The 24,176-nt window shown below is 56.4% G+C and overlaps 1 protein-coding gene across 7 annotated transcripts in view; it reads left to right on the top strand.

The window, feature by feature from the left end:
* FHAD1 (forkhead associated phosphopeptide binding domain 1) overlaps positions 1–24,176 on the top strand; it is a 121,651-nt gene that overhangs the window by 21,140 nt on the left and 76,335 nt on the right. For 5 of the 7 annotated variants that reach the window (XR_007915796.2, XM_051836581.2, XM_051836580.2 and 2 more), the window contains exons 3-6: positions 6,530–6,736; positions 12,910–13,171; positions 20,937–21,046; positions 22,746–22,982. Coding sequence is in view for 6 of the 7 variants with exons in the window: in XM_051836581.2 (XP_051692541.2) it covers positions 6,530–6,736; positions 12,910–13,171; positions 20,937–21,046; positions 22,746–22,982 (816 nt within the window). In the remaining variant the exon portion in view is untranslated. The remainder of the gene's footprint in view (positions 1–6,529; positions 6,737–12,909; positions 13,172–20,936; positions 21,047–22,745; positions 22,983–24,176) is intronic. The other 2 variants (XM_070079259.1, XM_051836584.2) reach the window with 1 other exon arrangement.

Here is a 24,176-nt window from a genome sequence, read left to right as displayed (position 1 = left end):
TTAAGCGTATTCACGCTGGGGTACAGCCAACCTCCAGGAATTCCTGGTCTCGCAGAGTGGAAACTCTGTTAGCCATTAAACAGTGCCCTGTGTGCCCTGCCCGGGAGCCTGGTGGCCCCTGGCTCTCTGTTTCCGGGAGACTGGTCGCACTAGCTCACGTAAATGACGTCACCCAGTGCTGCCTTTGGGGCCTGGTGTGCTTCACTGCCCCCACGGCCAGTCTGCGGGTGGCGGAGTCGCCTTCCTTCCAAAAGCTGTGTCCTGTCCCACCACGCGTCTGCCCACTCACTCATCTGCAGCCGCCTGCATCGCTTCTGCCTTTGGTTTGTTATGATCAACACCACCATGAGCAAGGGTGGACAAGGACTCGAGACCCCGAACTCTGGAAGATGTACCCAGGAAGAGTTGTTAGATCATGGGGTAACTCGATTTTTGGTGCTTTAAGGAACTTCTGTACAGTTTTCCACACTGGCTGCACCATGTTTCAGTCCCACTAACGGCACACAGATGTTCCAGTTTTTCCAAAGCCTTGTCACCACTGATTTTCTGGTTTTTGTTTTGTTTTGTTTTTGTTTTTCTTTTAAGATATATTTATGGGGGGCCAGCACTGTGGCACAGTGGGTTAAGACAGGGCCTGCGAGGCTGGCATCCCATATGAACGCTGATTTGAGTCCCAGCTGCTGCACTTCTGAATCAGCTCCCTGCTAATGGCCTGGGAAAGCAGCAGAGCATGGCCCAAGTGGTTAGACCCCTGCCACACATGTGGGAGTCCCACATGGAGCTCTAGGCTCCCGGCGTCAGCCTGGCCCAGTCCTGGGAAGTGACAGGTCTGAAGATCAGGGAGCTGGAGTGGAGCTCAGAAGTGGAGCAGCTGGGACTCGAACCTGTGCTCATGTGGGATGCCAGCGTCCCAGGCGATGGGTTAACCTGTCACAGCAGCCCCGCTCTTCCACAGCAATGGGGTGGAGACCACGTGGGCAGCCGTTCCCAAAGAGCTAATGTGTCCTAATGGTTTTCAGTAGACTATCATTTTATTTATTTATTTACAGATTTACTTTATTTATTTGGAAGAGAGAGAGAGAGAGAGAGAGAGAGAGAGATCATATATCCATTGGTTCACTCCCCAAATGGCCACAATGGCTGGGAGCTTCTTCCAGGTCTCCCTCGTGGGTTCAGGGATCCAAGCACCTGGGCCATCTTCTGCTACTTTCCCAGGCCATAGCAGGAAGCTGGATCAGAAATGGAGCAGCCAGGACTCGAACCAGTGCCCATATGGGTTGCTGGGCAGGGGCTTAACATACTACGCCACAGCGCTGGCACTGTAGACTCTATTTCTTGACAGTTTTCGGTTTCTGGATGCTACAGAGCTCCCGTGGAGCTCAGCTCTCCCCCCGACTACACGTGCACAGCCGAGTTTCCCCTGTTACGTACATCTTGCCTCGCCGTGGGATACTGGTTATAACTGGTGACTCATGTGTTATCACTAAGTACAACCGCCGGTCTACAGCAGGGTTCACGTTCATGAGGTCCTGACTTTCACCGGCTCCACTCGGGACATTGTGACCTGCAGTGATGTGTAAGCGACACACATTCAGTGGAAACCATCCGTCGCGTTTTGAGTGTTCACCTTCCCTGCGGCTGGCAGCGTGCGCTACGATTCCCGCGCCCCCCGGCTGCGGGCGGGCGGGCGGCGGGGGAGCACTGAGCCTGTTTAAAGTGGGCCGAGTACGCGACGACACCACAGCTTGGGTGCCAGTTTGTTATGTAGTGATGATGTCACCAGGATGACGTGTCAGGACGGAACCCATCGCACGGTGGGGGGCATCTGTGGCACGAGGTTCTGGGACTTGAACAGATGTTTTGTATATCCATGACAGTAGCACACAGAATAGTTCCCTAGCCCTGAATCTACCCTGTGGGCCCCTCTGCATCCTCTTCCCGTCTCCATCCCTGTCTTCCTCGGGCACCTGGGCAACCACCGACTTTCCGAGTTTTGTCCTTTCTAAGATTGTCCCCGTGGGGCAGGCTTTTGGCACAGTGGTTAACATACCCGTGTGCCACACTGGGTGCCCGGGTTCCGTTCCTGGCTCCGCCCCCTCACGCCAGCTTCCTGCCAGTGCAGATCCTGGGAGTGGTCCTGGTTCAAGTGGTCGGATGTCCACCACCCATGTGGGAGACCTGGAGGGAGTTCTTGGCTCCAGCTTCAGCCCAGCGCAGCTCCAACCATGGTGGCTATTTGGGAGTGAACCAGAAGGAGGGAGTGTGTTCTTGCTCGCTCTCTCTCTCTCTCTCCCCCACCTCTATCTCCCTCCTTCCCTCCCTCCCTCTCTCTGCCTCTCAAATACATTGGAATAAACCCCGCTTGGTTGTTGTGTATCGTTCTCCTTATACGTTGCCAACATTGGCTGAAACTTCCGCGTGTGTTCCTGAGACAATGGCTTGTTTTGCTTGCTTGTGGTCACTTCTGGGTTGGTGTTAAGGCAATCTGGCCTCATAGAATGAGTCAGGAACGTTCTGTCGGCTTCTGTCTTAGAGGAGACGTTGCAGGGAACTGGGATCGTTTCTTCCTTAAGGTATTTGGTGGGACTCACAGTGAGCACATCTGGAAGCAACAGATGATGGTTCAAGTTCATTAACAGCGATGGGCCCGCCCGGGTCATCTGTTTCTCCCTGTGTGAGCTCTTGGGTGGCATCTTTTGAGGAACTGTTCGGTCCGTTTCATCCCGGCTGTCAAGTTGTGAATGGGGAGTTGTTGGCAATGCGCCTGCCTCCTCCCTTTAACACCGCGTGATCAGCAGTAACAGCTCCTCCTGCACCTCCGATCCTAACCGTTTCCGTCTCCCCTCCTGCTGTCTTGGCCTGCTGGAAGCTTGTCCATCTCGTTCCTCCTCCCCCAGGGCCAGCCCCAGGCGTCCTTGAGCGTCTGCGTGACTTTCCTCTTTTCGATGTCATTTCCGCTCGCACGTTGATTTCTGTTCTGGCCTTGCTCTCCCCTGCAGCTCGCTGAGCTGACGCCTGGGGACGGATTTTAGAGTTCTCTTCTCGTGCGCGCATTCAGTGCTGTGAGTTTCCTGACTGCACCCCACCATGTTTGATGTCGTATTTGCACTCAGCTAAGACCATTTTTTTCACTTCTCTTGACTCCTCCTCCTTGACCCTTGTGTGATATAGGAGCGTGTTATTTACTCTCCGGATATTTGTGGGTTTTCCAGCCATCTCTCTGCTACTGTTTCCTTTTTTTTTTTTTTTTTCTTTTGACAGGCAGAGTTAGACAGTGAGAGAGAGAAAGGTGTTCCTTCTGTTTGTTCATCCCCCAAGTGGCCGCTACAGCCGGCGCGCTGAGCTGATCCGAAGCCAGGAGCCAGGTACTTCTCCTGGTCTCCCATGGGGTGCAGGGCCCAAGCACTTGGGCCATCCCCCACTGCCTTCCTGGGCCACAGCAGAGAGCTGGACTGGAAGAGGAGCAACCAGGACAGAATCCGGCGCCCCAACCGGAACTAGAACCCGGGGTGCCAGTGCCGCAGGCAGAGGATTAGCCTAGTGAGCTGCAGCACCGGCTCAGCTACTGTTTCCCAGCTGAGTTACATCATGGTACTAGAGCATTCTCTGCATGCCTCTGGGGTTCAAAATTTACTGACATGTTTTACAGCCCAAATGCGTTCCATCTTGTGGGTGTCCCATGTGGATTTTGTTGTTGGTTAAGCATGCTGTGAATGTCCCTTCCATCTAGTTGGGCGATGGTGCTGCCCAGGTCAGCCCAGGGTCAGCCCTGTCTGCACCGACCTTTTGCCTGCTGGGTCTGGCTGTTTTGATAGCTCTCAAAGCCCCAGCCGTCGCAGTGCACCTGTCAGTTTCTCTGTGCAATGCTATCAGTTTTTGCCTTGTGGATTTTGGCTCCCTGTTGTTGGGTGCATACATGTTAAGGACTGTGGCTTCTTTTTGGAGAGTCGACCCCTTCCTCATTCTGTGAGGCTTCTCATCCCAGTTTTTCTTGCTCTGAAGTGTGCGTTGTTTGCAGTTAATGTTGCCAGTCCAGCTTTCCTTGTGTTCTCGTGTTGTGGGTGCCAGCGTGTTTGGTGGGTAGAGAACACGGACATCTGAATCAGGTGGGCCTGGGTGCAAACCACGCTTGGCCAGCTGGGGCACTTAGGAAAACTCAACTGCTCTGTGCCTCCATGTCCTTGAGTACAAAACGGAAAACTACCCCTGGATCGTTGCAAAGATGGGATGCGACAGTGCGGTACAGCGGTTAGAAAATTCCCTGGCCCCCTAATTTAGCTGGTGTTATGTTGTCACTCTGTTACAAATATTAGTATGTGAATAACTATGTCATGATTAGCATCAGTGCCTAGGTATTATATAATGGACTTCGGATTTCTAAGTGCGAGTACTGTTGGGTGAGTCTGGACGGAGAACTCCTAGAAGAGAAACTCAGTGAACAACCTCGGGGTCTCAGGCCGGGGGGTGCCCCAGGCAGTGCTCGGGGAAGGGGACGATGGTGGTGGCCTGCAGCCTGCAGGGTCCCTTCTGCCCTCTGGGGACCCCCAGCCCTGGGCACAGGCCATGACCGCCTAGGCACTGAGTGTGCCCACGCTTCTCATCAAGCTATCAGCGAAGTGCTTCTGTCCTCCACCGCCAGCACACAGACCCCCGCCGGGTCCCCTTTCCCTTAGGAATAGTCACCCCGGCCCCCTGCTGCCACGTGGGCCGTCTCTGGTGAACTCTGAGTGGCTTTTAAGAAGCAACAGAATCGGCTCATTGCACGGGCGAGCCTTCATTGTGTGTCAAGGCTTGAAAAAGGTAACGGTGGAGCCGGCGCCGTGGCTCAATAGGCTAATCCTCCACCTTGCGGCGCCGGCACACCGGGTTCTAGTCCCGGTTGGGGCGCCGGATTCTGTCCCGGTTGCCCCTCTTCCAGGCCAGCTCTCTGCTGTGGCCAGGGAGTGCAGTGGAGGATGGCCCAGGTGCTTGGGCCCTGCACCCCATGGGAGACCAGGAAAAGCACCTGGCTCCTGGCTCCTGCCAGGATCAGCGCGGTGCGCCGGCTGCAGCGGCGGCCATTGGAGGGTGAACCAACGGCAAAGGAAGACCTTTCTCTCTCTCTCTCTCTCACTGTCCACTCTGCCTGTCAAAAAAAAAAAAAAAAAAAAAAAAAAAAAAAAAAAAAGGTAACGGTGAAACCCTGTAGGTCATTTTTTTAAAAAAAGATTTATTTATTTATTTGAAAATAGGAGTTACATAGATAGGAAGAGGCAGAGAGAGAGAGAGAGAGAGAGAGAGAGAGAGAGAGAGATTCTTCCATCTGCTGGTTCACTCCCCAATTGGCCTCAATGGCCAGAGCTGTGCTGATTTGAAGCCAGGAGCTTCTTCTGGGTCACCCACTCGGGTGCAGGGGCCCAAGCACTTGGGCCATCTTCTACTGCTTTCCCAGGCTACACCAGAGAGCTGGACTGGAAGAGGAGCAGCCGGGACTTGAACTGGTGCTCATCAAACATGCCGGCACTGCAGGCTGAGGCTCTACCTGCTACGCCACAGCGCCGGCCCCAGAGTAGTTTCATTCTTACAGGATGTAAGTGTAGAAACAAGTGGGAGAGTCGGGCATTTAGCACAGCCATTCAGACAGCACTTGCGATGCCTGCGTCGCATGTTAGGGTGCTGGGTTCGAGTGCTGGCCCCACTCTGATTCTTGCTCCCTGCTAATGCGCACCCTGGAGGCAGCAGCCATGACTTGTGTGCTTGTGTCCCCGGCGCCCACAGGGAGGCCAGATGCGGCTTCAGGCTCAGTCAGGCTCCTGCTTCAGCCTGGCCGCCCCAGCTGTCTCAGCAGTGAACAGCAGATGGGAGAGCTCTTTGTGCCTTGCAAAGGAACACATAAAAATTAACAAAATTTTTAAAAATTTCTTGAAGGACGTGATTCTCCGAGTTAACGGGGCTGCCTCTGGGGGATGGGACGGTAAAGGATTTTAATGTCTTCTGGTGCTTTTCTCTACTTCTCATCTTCTGCAATATTAAAACCATATTTTTAAACACAGAACAAACAGATAAACCTGACAAATGAATCACAACATCCCCTTAGCTGGAACACGTGTCCCACTCTGCACACGTGACATCGTCCACACTGGGACCTGGGCACGGTCACCACTGAGTGGCCCGTGAGGTCCGTGTTTGGGCCTCTCTGTTTCCTGCCCTGGCTTGCAGCACCACCACGTGGGGTCCCAGCAGCAGGAAGTGGCAGCTCCCCGGTAAACGCCGGCTAGACAACCAACCCCAGGTTCCCTCTGTCTCGGTGTTGCCTGGCTCCCACCTGAGAGCCGGGTGCCCGTCCCCAGGTCTGGGTCAGCTGAGCACAGCCCGGCCCCTGCCTGCACTGGCTGTGCAGCCACAGGCAAGTCGCCCGGTCTCTCTGATCCTCAGCACCGTCCATTGGAGGTGAGGGTTGTGGCGACCCAGGCGTGCCCCCGCGAGCACTGGGCGGGCTTCGGGGCCATGGGCGCTGTTCCGCGGCCACAGCTGCCCTCCTGTGTTGCAGTCCACAGACATCGACAACCACCACGCTCTCATCGAGTACAACGAGGCCGAGGGCAGCTTTGTCCTCCAGGACTTCAACTCCCGCCACGGCACCTTCGTCAACGAGTGTCACATCCAGAACGTGGCCGTGAAGCTCATTCCTGGAGACATCCTGAGGTTCGGGGCCACGGGGCTGACCTACGAGCTGGTCATCGAAAACCCACCGCAGGTGAGCCGGGCACCGCGGGCGAGGGGGCACAAGGGGCTGGCCAGGTCCTCACCCCGCACGCCTGCACCTGGCCGCAGAGACCTACCTGTGGGGGCCTAGGGGAGGAGAGAGCTTTGGCGCCCTCTTCTGGGCATTTCCTGGAGTTACATGCAAGAATTGTGAAACAGCGACCTAGGCTGGGATGATGGGGAGAGGAGGTGTGTGATTTTGCAAGTGCAGAGCTGGCTGCTGCCTCTTCAGACAGCTCGGTGGCCTGGGCCAGGGTCCCGCCCGTGGCGCCTGGGGCTGAGAGAGTGTGCAGAGTGGCAGCCTGATCCAGCTCACGGCCGCTGTCCTTGTGCCGTGGCCAGAAGCAGGCCCCGGGCCGTGCCTCAGTTTCCGCGAGATAGAACACAAAATCCCACGTCAGGGGATTTTACTCTGCACCCCTCGGGACTCCAGTCTCCTCTTCTACAAAATGGGGGTGATGACGGCGAAGCTCTCCCCAGCCTGGCCCGAGGGCTGCAGGAGACGGTGCCACGTTCTCGGTGGTCTGGGTCCCACTCCCCGTAACCCTCCCAAGAACAAGTCAGACCAGACTGCCTCTCGGGAGGGGGCTGAGCGAGACAGGGTCTGGAGGGTCTGCCAGAGTCCTGGGGCAGGGCCTGTGGGTACCCCCGAGGCTGCACAGGGCCTGGTGCCCCCTCATTCGCACTTGGCCTAGAAGGCCTGGGGCGACCGTTTTCTGCTTCCGCATTCTCCCCTGGCCAACAGGAGGGTGTTGTGTTTGTGCCTGGCACATGTTGGCTCCTGACCCGGATGTGGGTGACCTGATTGGGGGGCTTTTAGGACGGGACCCTGCACCGTGGGGTCAGAGCAGCTAGGCAGACCCCTTGGCCTCAGCCAGGCCCACGGACTCGCTCGGCAGGTGCTGGAGAAGACACAGGGCCCCCAGTGAAATTCGGATTTCAGATAAACGACAAATCACTTTTCACAGAAGTGTGTCCCAAATGTTGCATGACACTAGAATGTGTCTGTTCTGTTTCCATCTGAAATCCGGGCTTCAGTGGACATCTGTCCCCTTATTGCAGGTGCTAAGTGCGGCAGCCGGCATTCTCCCAGGCTCCACCGCGGTTCCGCCGCGCCCTGGCAGTAGGGAACCCCACATGTAGAATCCTTTCTGCGTCGCACCGACAGGTTTTTCCAAAGGGACCGAAGTAAACGGAGTTCCAAACCCCAGCCCTGAAAACCCAAGTCTGTGGTGTGGAAGCCGCTGTCTCTCTAACGCGTCTGATTCCCAGGAACACCCGGGAGCGTCGCAGGTGCCCAGGCCTCCTCCCAGGGAAGCGGTTCTGCTGGCCAGGAGCAAGGATACAGCATCCGCCTCTCTTTCTCTCCCCCTACAGAGACGCTCACTGCCGTGTTACTTAGAGTGGCATAAAATGCGAGACCTAACTATGCAGCAAAGGGTCGTTTTTGAAAAAGATTTATTTATTTATTTACTTACTTACTCGCACACTAACTCCACGCCCCGTCCTCCCCCCAGCCCTTGGCGACCACCCTCCACTTCCCATCTCCCTGAACCGGGCTCTCTGAGCACCTCATGTTGCCTGCGGCCATTCGACGCTTGCTCTTCTGAGTCTGGCTTATTCCGCTTACCCTGGTGTCCAGAAGGTTCAGCTGTGCTGGGTTGGGGGTGGGGGGACTCAGGGCCCCTGCCCCCCGAGGCCGGATGGTATTCCGCTGTGTGCACAGAGCCACCCGTGCTGATCTGTCCATGGCGTGTGTGAAATCACGCAGCTGGGAGCCGTGTGTGGTTGTGCAGGCTTGGGGGTGGGGCGTTTTAATCGGCGGTGGCAGACAGAGGTAAAGACCCGTTCAGGATGCTCTGTCAACAGAGGAGTCAGCAGGTTAAAACGGGGAGCCGCCTGCATCTCCGCAGTCTGCGGCTTTCCTCGGTTTACCCTCTCACGATCCCATTTCACAGATGGAGGCAGAAGCTCAGAGGCGGAGTAGCTGGCCCAGGGTCACACAGCTCGTCAGTGCAAATCAAACTCTGCCCCCACCCACTTTGCAGGTGATGCAGGGGAAGGGGGGGGCGTGTAGTCTGAAGCCGGCTGGAGCCGGGTCACCGGTGGGTTTTCAGATGCAGCAGAGCCCACTTGCAGGGTAACCTGGCTGTGCACACCTTTCGAAAATTCTTATTCCTGCAGGTGGTGGTGCGCTACCTCGCCGGCCCAGCTGCGTGGAAGCCCAGGGCACCTAGCAGCCTGAGCCTGAGCCTCCCCAGAGCCCCCTGCTTTCCCAGGCGTATTAGCGGGGAGCTGGAACGGACACGGAGCAGTCGGGACTCGAAGCAATGCGCATACAGGAGGCGGGCATGGCAGGCGTCAGTTTAACCCACTTCGACCCGGTGCCGGCCCCTAAATCATAACTTCAGATAACCTGGGAGCCCAAACAGCAAGGTTTTTAGATGAAACATCAGCTCTGCATCCGGGCGGTAGGGCCTGGGGCAAGTCACTCAGCCTCTCTGAACTTTGGCTTCTTATTAATCCCCAGCACGAGGACAGAAACTGTCTCCTCTAGTAGCAGCCCAACCAAAAGAGTTCTTTCATTGCACCTGTCCTGGACACAAGCCGGCAGTTTTCCTCGTCATTGCTCCCTAACAACTATTTCCATGGCACTTGCACCGTGTTAGGTGTCCTAGTCCAGGGAGATGGGCGTGGGCTCTGTGCAAATACTGCGCCGTGTTACAGAGGGGCTGGAGAATCCATGGATTCAGGTGTCTGCGGTGGGTCCTGGGACCGATGCTCCCAGATATGGAGGGCTGACAGCGGAGACAGCTGTTCAAGGGCAGGGTCCCCTGGGGCGCAGCCTCCAGGACTTCTGGGGGGAGGGGCTATCACCATCGCTCAAAGAACAAGTGATAACCTGGTAAACGTGGCCGGTTTCTCGGGTAAATCGTTAACTGGCGTTTGTTTGAGCTGGTGAGTGTGGTCCAGGTGGTTACAATCTGCTAGGGTAGAGATTGTGGGGAAAAAACCCGGAAGGACATATGCCGCTCAACGAAACAAGCAAAAACAAGACAGCGGCGCCCGTGCAACGCGCCATCTGGTCAGAAACCGGCAGTGCCGGGGCAGAAGAAGAAAGACATCAGCATGGATTTTTAAACTAACATTTCTTTTTTTTTAAAGATTTATTTATTTATCTGAAAGAGTTACAGAGAAGCAGAGAGAGAAGGAGAGGCCGAGAGAGGGAGAGGTCTTCCATCCACTGGTTCACTCGCTAAGTGGCCGCACTGGTCGGAGCTGCGCCGATCCAAAGCCAGGAGCCAGGAGCTTCTTCCGGGTCTCCCATGCGGGTGCAGGGGCCCAAGGACTTAGTCGATCTTCTGCTACTTTCCCAGGTGCATTAGCAGGGAGCTGGGCTGGAAACACAGCAGCTGGGACTCAAACCAGAGAGAGCTCCATGTGGGATGCTGGCATCGCAAGCTGCATCTACCTGCAGCGCCACAGTGCAAGCCCCAGAAAAGCAACTTTAACCTTCCTGAGTGAAGGTGCCTTAGGAAAAACAAAACTGTTTTTTGAAAACAGTGGTGTGGGCTGCATTTCTGCACGGGCGCATTCCCTGTGAGAGCTGCTGTCCCCAGGGCCCCGCGTGCTGCAGGTGGCAGAGCCAGCTCTAACCAGCCGTGCTCCTGAGCGGTCCAGGGCGGGACTGAGCCAGGGCCACAGCAGCAGTATTCGCAGGCCCCAGAGGCAACGTGGTGTCATCCAAGACGACCAGACAGCACGAGGCCTGCCCATGCCGTGGAACACAGCCAGCCGTAAAAGGAGGGAGGCTCTGACCCAAGCGCGTGTGAATGCTAAGTGAAACGGGCCAGTCGTCAGAAGTCACCCCCGTCCGATTGTACCTGGGTGTTTGACGGCCACAGTCGTCAGATTCATAGAGCCTAATAATGGAATGGTGCCTGCCTGGGGCTCAAGGGAGGAGAGAGGAGTTATTTAATATGAATAGGATTTTACTTTTATGGGCCAGCGCTGTGGCATAGCAGGTAAAGCTGCTATGGGTGCCGGTTCAAGTCCCGGCTGCTCCACTTCCGATCCAGCTCTCTGCTATGGCCTGGGAAAGCAGTGGAAGATGCCCCAAGTCCTTGGGCCCGTACCTGCATGGGAGACCTGGATGAAGCTTCATGGCTTCTGGCTTTGGGTCGGCTCAGCTCTGGCCATTCGGGGGAGTGAACCAGTGGATGGAAGACTTCTCTCTCTGCCTCTGCCTCTCCCTCTCTGTAATTAGGTGTTTCAAATAAAATAAATCTTTTTAAAAATTTTTACTTTTACAAGATAGGAAGGTTCTAGAGATCTCTTTCACAGCCATTGGAACATAATTAACACCACTGAACCAATCACTTGCATGGGATAAGATGGAAACTTTCATGTCATGTGTTTTTGACAATGAAAAGATGTTGGGGCTCCATGTCTGGCCCCACCCTTTCAGTGCCTCCCGTAGCCAGAAGCGCCCAGTCTCTGATTGGATCGCATGCCCCACCCCTGAACCAATCCCTGAGATCAGAGAATGTGATTGGCTGATTGATTGGCCCCACCCACAATGGGCGGAGAGGGAGGGAGGTTTCCCAGAGTCTCCATAAGATGCCAAGTGGATACTGCCTGTGGGTGGAGCTAGCGAGTCCCGGCTTCTGTGCCCTTGGAGTTAACCTTGAGGCAGGCTTACCTGAGCGCCCCGGCCAGAGAGTGGACTCCTGCACACAGCCACGGTCATCCCTAGACTTGAGCTCTAGAAGGCTGGGGAAATGCATGTGAGCTCACCACTTCTCACGTCCACCCACTCGCTCGATAAATACATATCCAACCAATGGAACTCGGTCATCGGAATGCGTGAGGCAGGACAGCCCAGGGGGACGAGAGCGCGCGAGTAACCCTGGATCTCAGTGTCCTGCCTGGGACGAGGGAGATCTCTGAGAGGAGAGAGGGAGGGAGGGGGAGTGGCTACAAGGATTTTTTTTAAAAGATTTATTTATTTATTTGAAAGGCAGAGTTACAGAGAGGCAGAGGCAGAAAGAGAGAGAGAGAGAGGTCTTCCATCCTCTGGTTCACTCCCCAGCTGGCCGCAACGGCCAGAGCCATGCCGATTTAAAGCCAGGAGCTTCTTCCAGGTCTCCCACACAGGTGCAGGGGCCCAAGGACTTAGGCCATCTTCTACTGCCATCCCAGGCCATAGCAGAGAGCTGGATCAGAAGAGCAGCAGCTGGGACTTGAACCAGCGCCCATATGGGATGTCGGCACTGCAGGTGGCAGCTTTACCCACTATGCCACAGCGCCAGCCCTGGCCATCAGACCTTGATCTCCTGTCCCTCTCCACCACTAGCTGAGCTTGGGTAACTTCAAGCTGTGTCTACGATGGAGAACTAAGGAGCCCCTTCCCCTGGTGGCTCTTGTTGGGGACAGAACCACTCAGGGCTGTGACATCACTTAACCAGCAGGCACGAGGTGACACCACCGTGAAAGCCTTAATCCCGGGCAGAAGCCAGCGACGGCGCGCTCCGTCTGCATTTGCCCTCCGCGGCTGCACACACCTTCCCCAGGGCCCCCTCCGTAGACATTGCTGGAGCAGCTGTGCGGATGCTGAGGGCTAATGCGACAGCCAGGGACTCTGTCCTCCAGAGCGCTGGGTTTGGGGGAGAGCACGGAGACCCTCAGCGGGGGTGGGAAGAGAAGCAGCTGTGGCGTCCCAGAGGGCTGGCCTGGAGCCAGCGGCTTCCTGACTCTCTCAGCCGGTACGGGAACAGCTGCCATGAGTACCCGGTGTTCCCGGAAGGTGCCACAAGCACACAGGCATCAGGAAAGACCCTAAGCCCTGAGAGGCGCTCTGTACCTGTGAGCTGGAGAAAGCTGTCTGGTCTTGCCCGGCCTCAGCGTCATCACGGAGTGTTGGGTGTGTGCACTGAGCAGACAGACATGAGCCTCCTGCAGGTGCCTGGCACAAGGAGCACACGCAATGACCAGTGTGAGATGGTGTGCTATGTGACCACCCTTCTAAACTTAAGGAGAGTCCAGGGAGGCTTCCTGGAGGAAGTGACTCATAAGCTGAGACATAGGGCAGCCCCTTAGCTGAGACAACGGGGTGGAGATCATGCCAGCCGATTCTAACCTCTCCTGACCCTTTCTGCCCTGCAGGTCTCCTTCCCGTGGGCGAGGGGCCCAACACCTTGGTCAAGGCCACAGCCGTCTCGGCCCACACCGCAGCAGAACCACTCACCCTCGCCGACACATATCCCCTTCCATCCGGGCATGCGGCCAGCCCCCGTACAAAGGAGCTGGTCCCAGGGCTTCCCCAGGCCGACCATGGTCCCGCCAGCCCCACACGGGCGGCCCCTGAGCGCCAGCGGGAAGATGTTCTCGTTTGTGATGGGCCCCACGTCTCCTATCATCAAGCAAGGTACACGTGGGGCTTTGCCCGGCGGCTAATGGGGTGTGGGAGTTGTGATGATGGGTCTTGGTTTTTGCTTGTTTTCTCTAATTTTTTAAGAGATTTATTTATTTATTTATTTATTTATTTGAAAGGCAAAGCTACAGAGAGGCAGAGGCAGAGACAGAGAGAGAGGTCTTCCATCCACTGGTTCACTCCCCAAATGGCCAGGACGGCCAGAGCTGAGCCCAGTGAAGCCAGGAGCCAGGAGCTTCTTCCAGGTCTTCCACGCGGGTGCAGGGGTCCCTGCACTTAAGGGCCATCTTCTGCTGCCTTCCCAGGTTGTAGCAGAGAGCTGGGTCGGAAGTGGAGCAACCAGGTCCTTTACCCACTACGCCACAGCACCAGCCCCTGTTTTCTCTGATTCTAAAAGCAAAACAAGCCCCAGGATAAACAGCAAGTAAGAAAACAGTTTTTAAAAAAGTCAGCCGTAAGCTTTAACACGTGGATTTCCGCTGTGGGGTTTCTGGTACAGGTCCCTGCTCACCTAGGCTGCAGGATCGCTGTGGCGGCTCTCAGTGTGTGTGCGTGTGCACAGGTGTGCCTGCCCAGCTGTGAAATTGTAGCAGGACCTCAATGGACACCCTCGGAGTCAGATGTGCAGGAAGCCTGCGTTAAGGACTGAATGGTGGTGGTGAGCTGCCAGCCGCCTGAAGGCTCGGCTGGGGCCGGAGGACCGGTCCGCAGGAGGGCGCCCTCATGCGGCTCTTGGTGTTGGCAGGAAGCCACGGTGCCCCACCACAGGACGTGCCCAGGGCTGCGGAGTCTCCCCACGAGCAGTGGCCCTGGAGGGCACAGCAGGAGCTCCGTGGCTCTTGTGACCCGGCCTGGGGGCTGAGATTCCCTCTCTGGATTCAGATTCCGCGGTTCCTAACAGAAGTCTGTTGAGGGTGGAGCTGTGTCCCCTCAGAGTGCAGGTGTCAGAACCGTCACCGCGGTGCCACCGGATGTGACCACGTGTGGTGGTAACCACGACAGAGGGGGTGAGGTCAGCAGGATCACCAGGGCCATCGTGGATGACGTGCACAGATCACTGAGTTTTGACACCCACATGCACCCGTGCAACCCCAACCCCATGGTGATATGGAACATGGCACCCCCCGGGTGGTCCCCAGGTCCCCCCACCCGGAGGCAGTCCCTCTTCTCACTTCTTCCTGCACACAGAGCAGAGATTCCAGCTCTGGACTCCCCACCCCGCCCCGAGGGAACCCTGCCGCCTGGGTTCCCCCGTGCGCTGCTCCTCTTGCTGGCGAAGCCCTTCCGGGGCTGACCCCCGCCCGTCGCCGGAGCGCCTCTCGGGATTTTGTGGCGGTGAGGGTGCGAGCTGTTTGTTTTCACTCGGTTGTGAATTGGTGGATTTCTCCACCCTTTGCCTGGTGTCCAGTGCCCTGGGGCTCCTTGGAGGAGCTTGCACTCTCTTTGGGAAATAAAGAAGAATCCCACAGCCTGGAGGCCCTCGGAGCCCAGCTGAGGACGCCCGTCCTGGGTCCTGGGCTCCTTGCACAGCCGTTAAAGTCTCAGCTCCAGGACCGGGAAGAACTCCGAGGAGGTGGAGGAGGAATTCCTGGGAACAGAAAATACAGGCAGTGACTAGCAGGTGCTGTGGGGCCAGTGCTGTGGCGTAGTGGGTAAAGCTGCCGCCTGCAGTGCCGGCATCCCACATGGGCACTGGTTCAAGTCCAGGCTGCTCCACTTCCGATCCAGCCTGCGTCCCTGGGCCTCTATAGAATGGAGACAAGCAGCCTCGTTGCTGTCTCCCTGGGCTGTGACGGAGACGAAATGCGATTCTGTGCGTCGGTGCCTCCCGCAGTGCCCAGTGCATGAGGAGCACCGATGGACGCCAGCTTTAAAAATGAAGCCGGTGTCTCCTCGTGCGTGTGTCAGCTTGGGTGTCTGATCTATGACGTGGGGACGCCTGGTCCAATCCTAAAGACAGGTAAGAGAGCCACACATTCTACCCTGCTGAGGCCTGGGCCTGAACTAAGTACCAGGACAGCCAGAATAACCAAGCACCAGGATCCCCAAGTACCAGGATAACCAAGCACCAGGATAGCCAAGCACCAGGATCTCCAAGTACCAGGATAACCAAGCACCAGAATAACCAAACACCAAGATCCCCAAGTGCCAAGATAACAAAGCACCAGGATAACCACACACCAGGATCCCCTAGTACCAGGACAACCAAGCACCAGGTTAACCATGCACCAGGATCTCCAAGTACCATGACAACTAAGCACCAGGATCCCCTAGTACCAGGATAACCAAGCACCAGGATAACCATGCACCAGGATCTCCAAGTACCAGGATAACCAAGCACCAGAATCCCCTAATACCAGGATAACCAAGCACCAGAATAACCAAGTACCAGGATAACCAAGCACCAGGATAACTGAACACCGAGATCCCCAAGTACCAGGATAACCAAGCACCACGATCCTCAAGTACTAGGATCTACAAGTACCAGGATAACCATGCACCAGGATCTCTAAGTACCAGGATAACCAAGCACCAGGATCTCCAAGTACCAGAATAGCCAAGCACCAGGATAACCATGCACCAGGATCTCCAAGTACCAGGATAACCAAGCACCAAGATCTCCAAGTACCAGGATAACCAAGCACAGGATAACCTCAAACCAGGATCCCCTAGTACCAGGGTAACCACGCACCAGGATAACCATGCACCAGGATCTCCAAGTCACGTCCCTGCAGCCGGGTGAGCAGCTGCTGCCCCCAGCCTCTCGATGCTGCCAGCAGCCACCCGGCCTCCGTCGCTCAGGACTCACCACTGGGCCCAGAACGAGTGCAGCAACCAGAGGGTTTGCAAGCCCCCGCGGCCACCACGGCCTTTGGTTCTTTTTGAAGATAACGCGGTGGGTGAGGGGTGGCTGCTGTACCCCGCTCTACCTGGGTAGAACGGTCTCAGATCGAATTCTGCCGGCCCACTCAGACTTGAGCAAAGCCCCCTGCAGCAGCACAGAGACCGCAGACCGTCCCAGGCCGCAGGGCACAGGGCACAGGGCACAGGGCAGAGGCCTGGCCTGCAGGAGCGGGGAGCAGTGGGGAGGCCTCCGCAGGCCGCGCCTCGCTCCGTCTGACCACGGCTGCCCCTTTCTCACGGTCGTGAGACCAGCCACGAGCAGCAGAGGCCTCCTTCCTGCCGTCGGTCTGCCAGCTGCCCCCAGTGTGGCCTTTCTGGTGACAGGAGGCCTGGCCCCACCGCGGGGGCACTCCTGACTAGGGCAGCGGGCCGCCCCCAGGTTCCAGGGCCAGCTGGCCGCGGGTCAGTAGCATCAGTGAGTGCGGAAGCTACAGCCTGGGAGCATAGTCAGTGCACCCCAGGGGCCCCGGAACTGTGCCTGGGGCCACGGTCAAAGCCAGTGCCCTGAGAGTTGTTCGTTGCTGTTTCTATCTCGCTCCTCCCCTATTCCTTGAACACAACAGGTGCAGGTCAGCAGGTAAAGCCGTGGGAACAGAGGGACAGTGTTCTAGCCTTGTGCTTGCTTGTTGGGTGGCGCCCGCCACACGTGGCAGACGTGGCTGCCCACTGCAGATGTGGCTGGTGTGACGTGGAGACTGAACGTTTCCTGTCGATGCATTTAGACCCGGATCCTCGATTTCAGTTTCCGGAAACTTTAAAGTAGCCGGGAACATCTTTCCGTATTCGGATCTTCTGCAGCTACGTGGTTCCGAGACATCTAAATATAGATCAAGTCTTTCCAGTGAAAATTTAGCTCCCCAACTGAGAGGCACAGTGTCAAGTAAACCCTGGATTTCTTAAAACTCAGTTTAAAAAAAAGAATGCGACATACAAAGGATCTCAATTTTTTGGGGTCTCTGATTACGTGTTGTAATAATATTTTTATACACTGGCTTAAATAAAACATTAACGTTGGTTTCGTCTTTTCTCCTTACCTCTTCCAAGTGACTGCTGGAAGATTGAGGTTTGCACCACGTGACGAGCTCTGTTCTGCTGGGGAGGCGGGGCGTGCTCTGCTCCAGGTGGTCAGGCTCCAGAGGGCAGGGCGGGAGGGGACGCGGGCATCGGTCAGATAAGCTTTTGTAATCCTGGAGTTGAGGCTGCTGAGACCCTGCCCGGGAGCTCCCTGCAAAGCTCTTCGCTGGTGCCCGTGTTCCGTCTAGCACTTCCTCTTCCGGAAGACACAGGGGAGAAGAGGGAAGAGGAACAGGAAAGAGACAGAGAGACAGAGAGAGATGGAGAGAGACGTCTTCTTGGCTCTGTGGCCCTCTGCTTGGCACTGGGCACTGAGGGCACGTGGGGTGACTACTCTTGGGTGTGCAGCCACTTCGGTCTCTGAACGGTGCCATAGCAGGGCATCCATGGCACCCCCGGGGCCCCTTCCTGACCCCTCCATGGCTCGCCACATTGCAGGCGTCTCCCACCGTGGCAGGAAACCCAAGGAGTGTGGAGGTCATAGGAGAGTGTTCTTCTCAGCCATCTTTAGGGGGACCAACTCTTCCCGTCTCCTGCCCTGAGGGCCCACACCCCAGGAAGCCCTGCAGGCCCGGGCACACCAGGGCTGGCAGAGATAAGATGGCCACCAGAGGACTCTGTGAACCCAGTCCTTGGCATCCAAGAAGGGCTTGGGACCGTCCATGGGGGTCTGCACTGTCCACACAACACAACTCGCTACTGAGCTTTCTTTCATCTGTTGACTCCTTGCTTTGGCCTGGCATTTAGGGCACAAACTAGTGAATGGATCTCTCTCTCTCTCTCTCTCTCTCTCTCTCTCTCCTTCCATCCCTCATCTCTGTCTCTCTCCCTTTGAAATAAATACATTCATTTTTTAACTAAAATAAGCATAATCAGGCCTTTCCCATGACCCTGGTCTGTTCTGCTGTGCAGGTGGGGTCCGGGTGACAGGGCCCCTGGAAAGGAAAGGAAACAGTGCGCATGGTGTGACCCCAGGAGCCCTGAGAGCCACAGGACACACAGGGGGATCTTCAGAGGCTGCCCACGGCAGGCCTGCTTCAGCACACGCCTCACTTCTCTACGTAACGTGAGCTCCTTATTAGGCCACTGCTGATTGGTTCCTGGCCTAACCAATCACATTCTGCTGTGCTGACTCCCTGATTGGCTCACACAGAATACCTCATTAGCAGGGCTGGCATTTGGTGTAGCTGGTAAACCCAGTGCCTGCGACGCCAGCATCCTATATGGGTTACCAGTTCAAGTCCCGGCTGCCCCATTTCTGATCCAGCTCTCTGCCATGGCCTGGGAAAGCAGAAGAAGATGGTCCAAGTCCTTGGGCCCCTGCATCCATGTGGGAGACCCAGATGAAGCTCCTGGCCTCAGCCTGGTCCGGGCCTGGCCATTGGGGCCATGTGGGGAGTGAACCACTGGATGGGAGATCCGTCTCTCCCTGTCTCTTCCTCTCTTTGTAACTCTGACTTTCAAAATGAATAAATTTTTAAAAAATAGAAGAGCGCCTCATTAGCATATACCCTGACTAATCAGGTGAGCTTCCTCCTTTGGAAAGACAGAAATCACACAGGCCAGGCAGGCCCAGCCCACTGCCCTCCGGGGACCCCTCTGAGTGCTGCGGGCGTTCTCTGCTTTCAATAAACTTCCTTCCCTCTGCCTTGTCCGTGTGCCTCATTCCTCATGGTCACGAGACAGAGAACCTGGCAGAGGGGAGAAGCTGAGACCCAGGAGACGGCAGCACGCCCCACAATGTGGCAGAGGGGAGAAGCTGGGGTCCGACAGCAGAGGAGAGGCTGCAACACGAGGAGCCACGCCCCGGGAGCTGTGCCGGGCCTACAGAAGCCACTGAAAAGAAGAATCTGCCACATCTCCTGGGGCCACAGACTCCTCCTGCTGCTGCTCCTGCAATGCCGGCTCCGCCCACCTCGGCAAGCATGAGGGTCTGTGCCGGTCGGTCAGCGACTAAGGCCGTGCACCTGCAGGATGCTACCTGTGTCCCCCTGTGCTGGGACCTGAGGCGGGAGAAAGCACTGACTCTGAATTATATACATTAGAAATGCAGCTCAGGCTGCACCAGTGGTTGCATAAATCCCACGAACACAGCGGTGCAGCCTGCATTAACTTCACCTTAACTCATGAGTGTTTCACTGCAAAGAACCGCATCAGTTCCTCCCTCTGCAAGAGGACGAGGACACCCAGCGACAGCACAGAGTCCCAGTGGCAAACGTCAAGTGCACCGCTCAGAGCCGTCTGGTCTCAAGAGCAGAATCAGGAAGTCCTTCCGAATATTTCTGTTGCCGCTGAAGGATTTAGTTCGGGGTGGATGTGAGTAAATTGTGAAGTGTTGGACTGAGTTATTGCAGGTTCTCCCAACCTAACAATGCCAGGACCCCTGAAGGTCACAGAGACAGCCCTTGTAATGGTCCGGATAACTAAGAAAACCAGGCTATTTAAATGTCCATCAAGTGGGCCCCAGAGAAATACATTCAGATGCACTTGTACAATGCTACTGTTAAAAAGATAATGTTGGGGGGGGGGGCGCTGTGGCACAGCGGGTTGAAGCCCTGGCCTGAAGTACCTGCATCCCATATGGGCGCCGGTTCTAGTCCTGGCTGCTCCTCTTCCGATCCAGCTCTCTGGTGTGGCCTGAGAAACCAGTGGAGGATGGCCCAAGTGCTTGGGCCCCTGCACCTGCGTGGGAGGCCCGGAAGAAGCTCCTGGCTTCAGATCGGCACAGCTTCTGCCCTTGCGGCCATCTGGGGAGTGGGCCAATGGATGGAAGACTCTCTCTGTCTCTACCTCTCTCTGTAACTCTTTCAAATAAATAAAAATAAATCTTAAAAAAAAAAAGATAATGCTGGGGCTGGTGCTGTGGCATAGCAGGTAAAGCCACCACCTGCAGCGCCGGCATCCCATATGGGCACTGGTTCAAGACCCAGCTGCTCCACTTCCAATCCAGCTCTCTGCTGTAGCCAGGGAAAGCAGTGGAAGGTGGCCCAAGTGCTTGGGCCCCTACACCCACATGGGAGACCTGAAGGAAGCTCCTGGCTTCTGGCTTCAGATCGGCCCAGCTGCAGCCATTGTGGCCAACTAGGGAGTGAACCAGCGGATGGAGGACCTCCCTCTCTCTCTCTCTCTCTCTCTCTCTCTCTCTCCCTCTCCTTCTCTCTCTGTGTAGATAATGCTGGTGGGCGTTTAGCCTGGCAGTGAAGACCCACACCCCACGTCAGAGCACCTGACGCCCGAGAGTGAACATGTCAGACTTTGGGGCTCTATGGTTTGTGTCACCACTGTCCAGTTCTGTTTTGTTGCCTGAAAGTAGCCACAGGCTGACTGACTGTGGCTGTGTTCCACTAAAACTTTATTTAAAAAAATATAAACAGATCCAGCCCCAGAGGGATTGTCTGCCACGCCTGCTCTGTGTCACGTCTCCTTTAACCCTCACAGCAGCCTTTGTCAAATGCATGTTCATGTCCCCAGATTATTTACATGGAAACCAAGCCTTAGGGACACTAAGTGACCTTCTAAGGTCACCACCTTTTGTGTGGCATAGAAAAAAAAAAAGGCTGGAGGGAGGTCGGAGTGGAAAGGGCGTGCTGCGTAATGGGGCCACAGAGGCGCTGACTCCTCCCCTTCCCCGGTTTCCGGCTTCCGCGTGCCACTGGGTAATTCTCGCGTTAGGCACGATGCGGCTCTCAGAGGGCCAAGGAAGGTGAGGGCCGGCTGGCAGTTCCGCTGGCCCGGGGAGCTCACGGGCCTTTTGTGCCCCCTCTCCTTGCCTCCGCCTTAGTGTGGACCAGTGCCATGGAGATGTCGGAGCAGTCCGTGGCCGAGGGGATTCCTGGGGCCGTGCCCCCCACAGAGATCTACCTGGACCACGACCTGGGCCAGCAGGACAAGGTGAGGGGTCTCTGGGGCCACACTCCCAACTTCTCCAGGTAACGTGAGTGCCTTGTGAGGCCACTGCTGATTGGTTCCTGGCTGAACCACCATGTTCAGGTTGCCCTGGGTTGACCAACAGAAGGCTGCCTGTGCACGGAGCTGGGAGACAGCAAGAAGCAGGGTGTGTCCATGAGGAAGGGGCCTGGGGAGGGGGTGCTCCCGTGAGAAGGGGCGCAGGCTGCTCAGCAGAAAGGCAGGCGCCAACGCAATACAGCCTCATACCCTGCAGGCTGCTTTGTGCTGCAGCGCCCAGCACAGGGCCTGGCACATAGTAGGTGCTCAATTCTTGAGTTTGTTGAGTGAATAGTGAATGAGCACGTGGCTGGGCGTAGAGACTTTCGGTGGCTCTTACGGGATGGAGCGGGGCGAGTCCACACTTCCACACAGAATCCAAGCCATGCCTTGAGGCTTCACCACCAGCGAAGGGAGACCCGTGGTGGCAGCTGGCAAAGCCACGCGGGCTTCCCCGCAATGACACCCTGGCCTCCCCCAGGGTAGGGAGCCAGAGGTCAGCTGGCCAAGACGTACCCATTTGATCTCCTTGCAACTAGCAGAAATTGCTGAAAGGGCGGGGTTTCCTAAAAGTCGTGGTGGGGGCGGGCGTTCGGCACAGCTGTTGAGTTGCCTGTGAACCCATCAGGGTGCCTGGCTTGAGTCCCAGCTGTGTTCTCATCCAGCCACCTGCTAAGGCCCTCAGAGGCTGCAGGCGGCGGCTCAAGCCCCGGTCCCTTTCACCCACTCCTGAGACCTTGACTGAGACGCAGGAGACAGGAGTCAACCAGCAATGCGAGCGTCGCCCTCTCTCTTTCTCCCTTTCTCCCTCTCTTTCTCCCTCTCTTCTCTCTCTCTCTCTCTCTCTCTCTCTCTCTCTCTCTCTCTTTCTCTCTCTCTCTCTCTCTCTGCCTTTCAAATGCAGTGAACAAGTATTTTTTAAACAAATCAATAAAAGTTCTCCCAGGAGATCCTGCAGCTGTGTAGGAAAATACCCCTGGGAAATTTTTCTCCCATCTTCCAGACTCTTTACTGATGACTCCTGGTAGAAAGTGCAAGGGATTTTTTTTTTCTTTCTGGGGAAACCTAACCAGTCCTCTGACTCCAGAGCTGTCTGTTCTGCGGAGGGGAGCCTGGGTGAATGATGCCTGCAGGTGGCGACTTTTCTGGGAGCCCCACAGAGAAGTCACCATTGCTCCAACATTTCCCTCCAGACCCAGTTACGGGGCACAGAGTTTACGTGACTCACCAGAAGGGACAGGTGGCACCAGGAGGGGAGAAAGGGGAAAGAAGTGGTCGCGAATATGCTCAGTTATTTAAAACTACAGAGCATCTCTGCGATAGGCAGAATGCGGTGGGACAGGATGTCATTCCCCTAATTACCTTTCCTGGTCCGCCGTGTGCAGATCTATGAGTTTATTTCCTAAAAATATTCTAAGTGAACTTTCTGGCAGCCCAAGTCCCCCAGCAGGGCCGTGGTTCTCACAGGAAGGGTGACCTCGGGGCTGGGGACGTCTCCATGCCTCTCTGGGAGTGACGGAGGCAGCCCAGGAATTTTGCCTCCCCCCTCCCTGCCTGCCCTCACCTGCCCGAAAGGGCTCTGCACGGGCTCGGCCTCCTGCCTGGTCCTACGCCCAGTGAGCGCCCCTGTCTGGTCCCCACCCAGGACGAGATAATCCTGCTTTTGGGCAAAGAGGTCAACCGGCTCTCGGACTTCGAAATCGAAGCCAAGTACAAAGACGCCGTGATCGCCGGCCTGCAGAACGAGGTGGCCCTGCTCAGCCAGAGGCTGTCCGAGGCGGCCGCCTGCCGGCACAGCGAGCGGCACGGCGCACACGGGCTCCATGTGCTGGATGACGACATCGAGGCCAAAAACAAGGAGATCCAGAGCTTGAAAAGCCAGGTAGGCCTCGGAAGCCAGTCGGTCGCAGCCTTGGAGCCGCCATGCAGGGGGACAGCTCGTGGGGCAGAGCCGAGGCCGGCCCCCGAGAGAGAGAGGTGGGAGAACGGGCAGGACCACGCACCCACAGGACCAGAAGCTACACAGGATCTCAGACAATATGGGTATTTTTTAATTAAAAAATTTATTTATTTGAAAGGCAGAGTTACAGAGAGAGAAGGAGAGTCAGAGATCTTCCATCTGCTGGTTCACTCCCCAAATGCCCACAACGGCTGGGCTGCATCAGGCAGGAAACCTTTCCAAGGCTCCTGCATCGGTGGCAGGGACCCAGGTACTCAGGGGATCTTTCACTGCTTTCCCAGGTGCATTAGCAGGGAGCTGCATCTGAAGTGGAGTAGCTGGACTTGAACCTGTGCTCATACGGCATGCTGGAGTTGCAGGCAGCAGCTTAACCCGCTGTGCCACAATGCTGTTCCCTACCGATTTATTGTGTTTATTTGAAAGGCAAGTGATAGAGGGAGAGATAGACGTCATCCATCCACAGGTTCACCCGCCAGATGGCTACAATGGCTGGGCCAAGCTGAAGCCAGGAGCCAGGAGCCAGGAACTCCATGTGGGTCTCCCATGTTGGTAGCAGGGACCCAAGCACTCAAGCCATCCTCTGCTGCTCTCCCAGACCCCTTAGCGGGGAGCTGGATTGGAAGTGGAGCAGCCGGGATGCAAACTGGTGCTCACAGGGGATGTCAGGGACGCAGGCAGCTGCTTCACCCGCAGTATTGGTATTTTTAGCATTTCTTCACTGGACAGGCAGAGAGACTCGCACAGGCACCAGCCCGGCACACAGAGCCCCTATCCAGAGGTTCACTCCTCAAGCGCCCGCAATAGCTGGGGCCAGGCCAGGGCTGGAGTGAGGTCAGGAACGCAGTCCAGGTGCCCCCATGAGTGGCAGGAGCCCAGTGACTCGAGCCTCACCCCTCCCTCCCAGCCTCTGCATTAGCAGGAAGGGGGAGTTTTTCCTGCCAGGCCGAATGCTGGCCCCTGACGTCAGCATGTGTTAAGCTCCCGCTGCACACAAGCACTGGAACAAAGTGCTTTACGTCCGTGTTGACGTGAGTCTCACACTCCCTGACGCATCCGTCCCGCAGCTGAGGGGACTGAGCAGGCCCCGAGCCGCCCAGGAACGGGCTAGAGCTTGCA

Source organism: Oryctolagus cuniculus, chromosome 7 (assembly GCF_964237555.1).
Source record: "Oryctolagus cuniculus chromosome 7, mOryCun1.1, whole genome shotgun sequence".
Classification (NCBI taxonomy): domain Eukaryota; kingdom Metazoa; phylum Chordata; class Mammalia; order Lagomorpha; family Leporidae; genus Oryctolagus; species Oryctolagus cuniculus.
The sequence above is the reverse complement of the archived record's forward strand: the minus strand, read 5'-3'. Positions and strand labels throughout refer to the sequence as shown.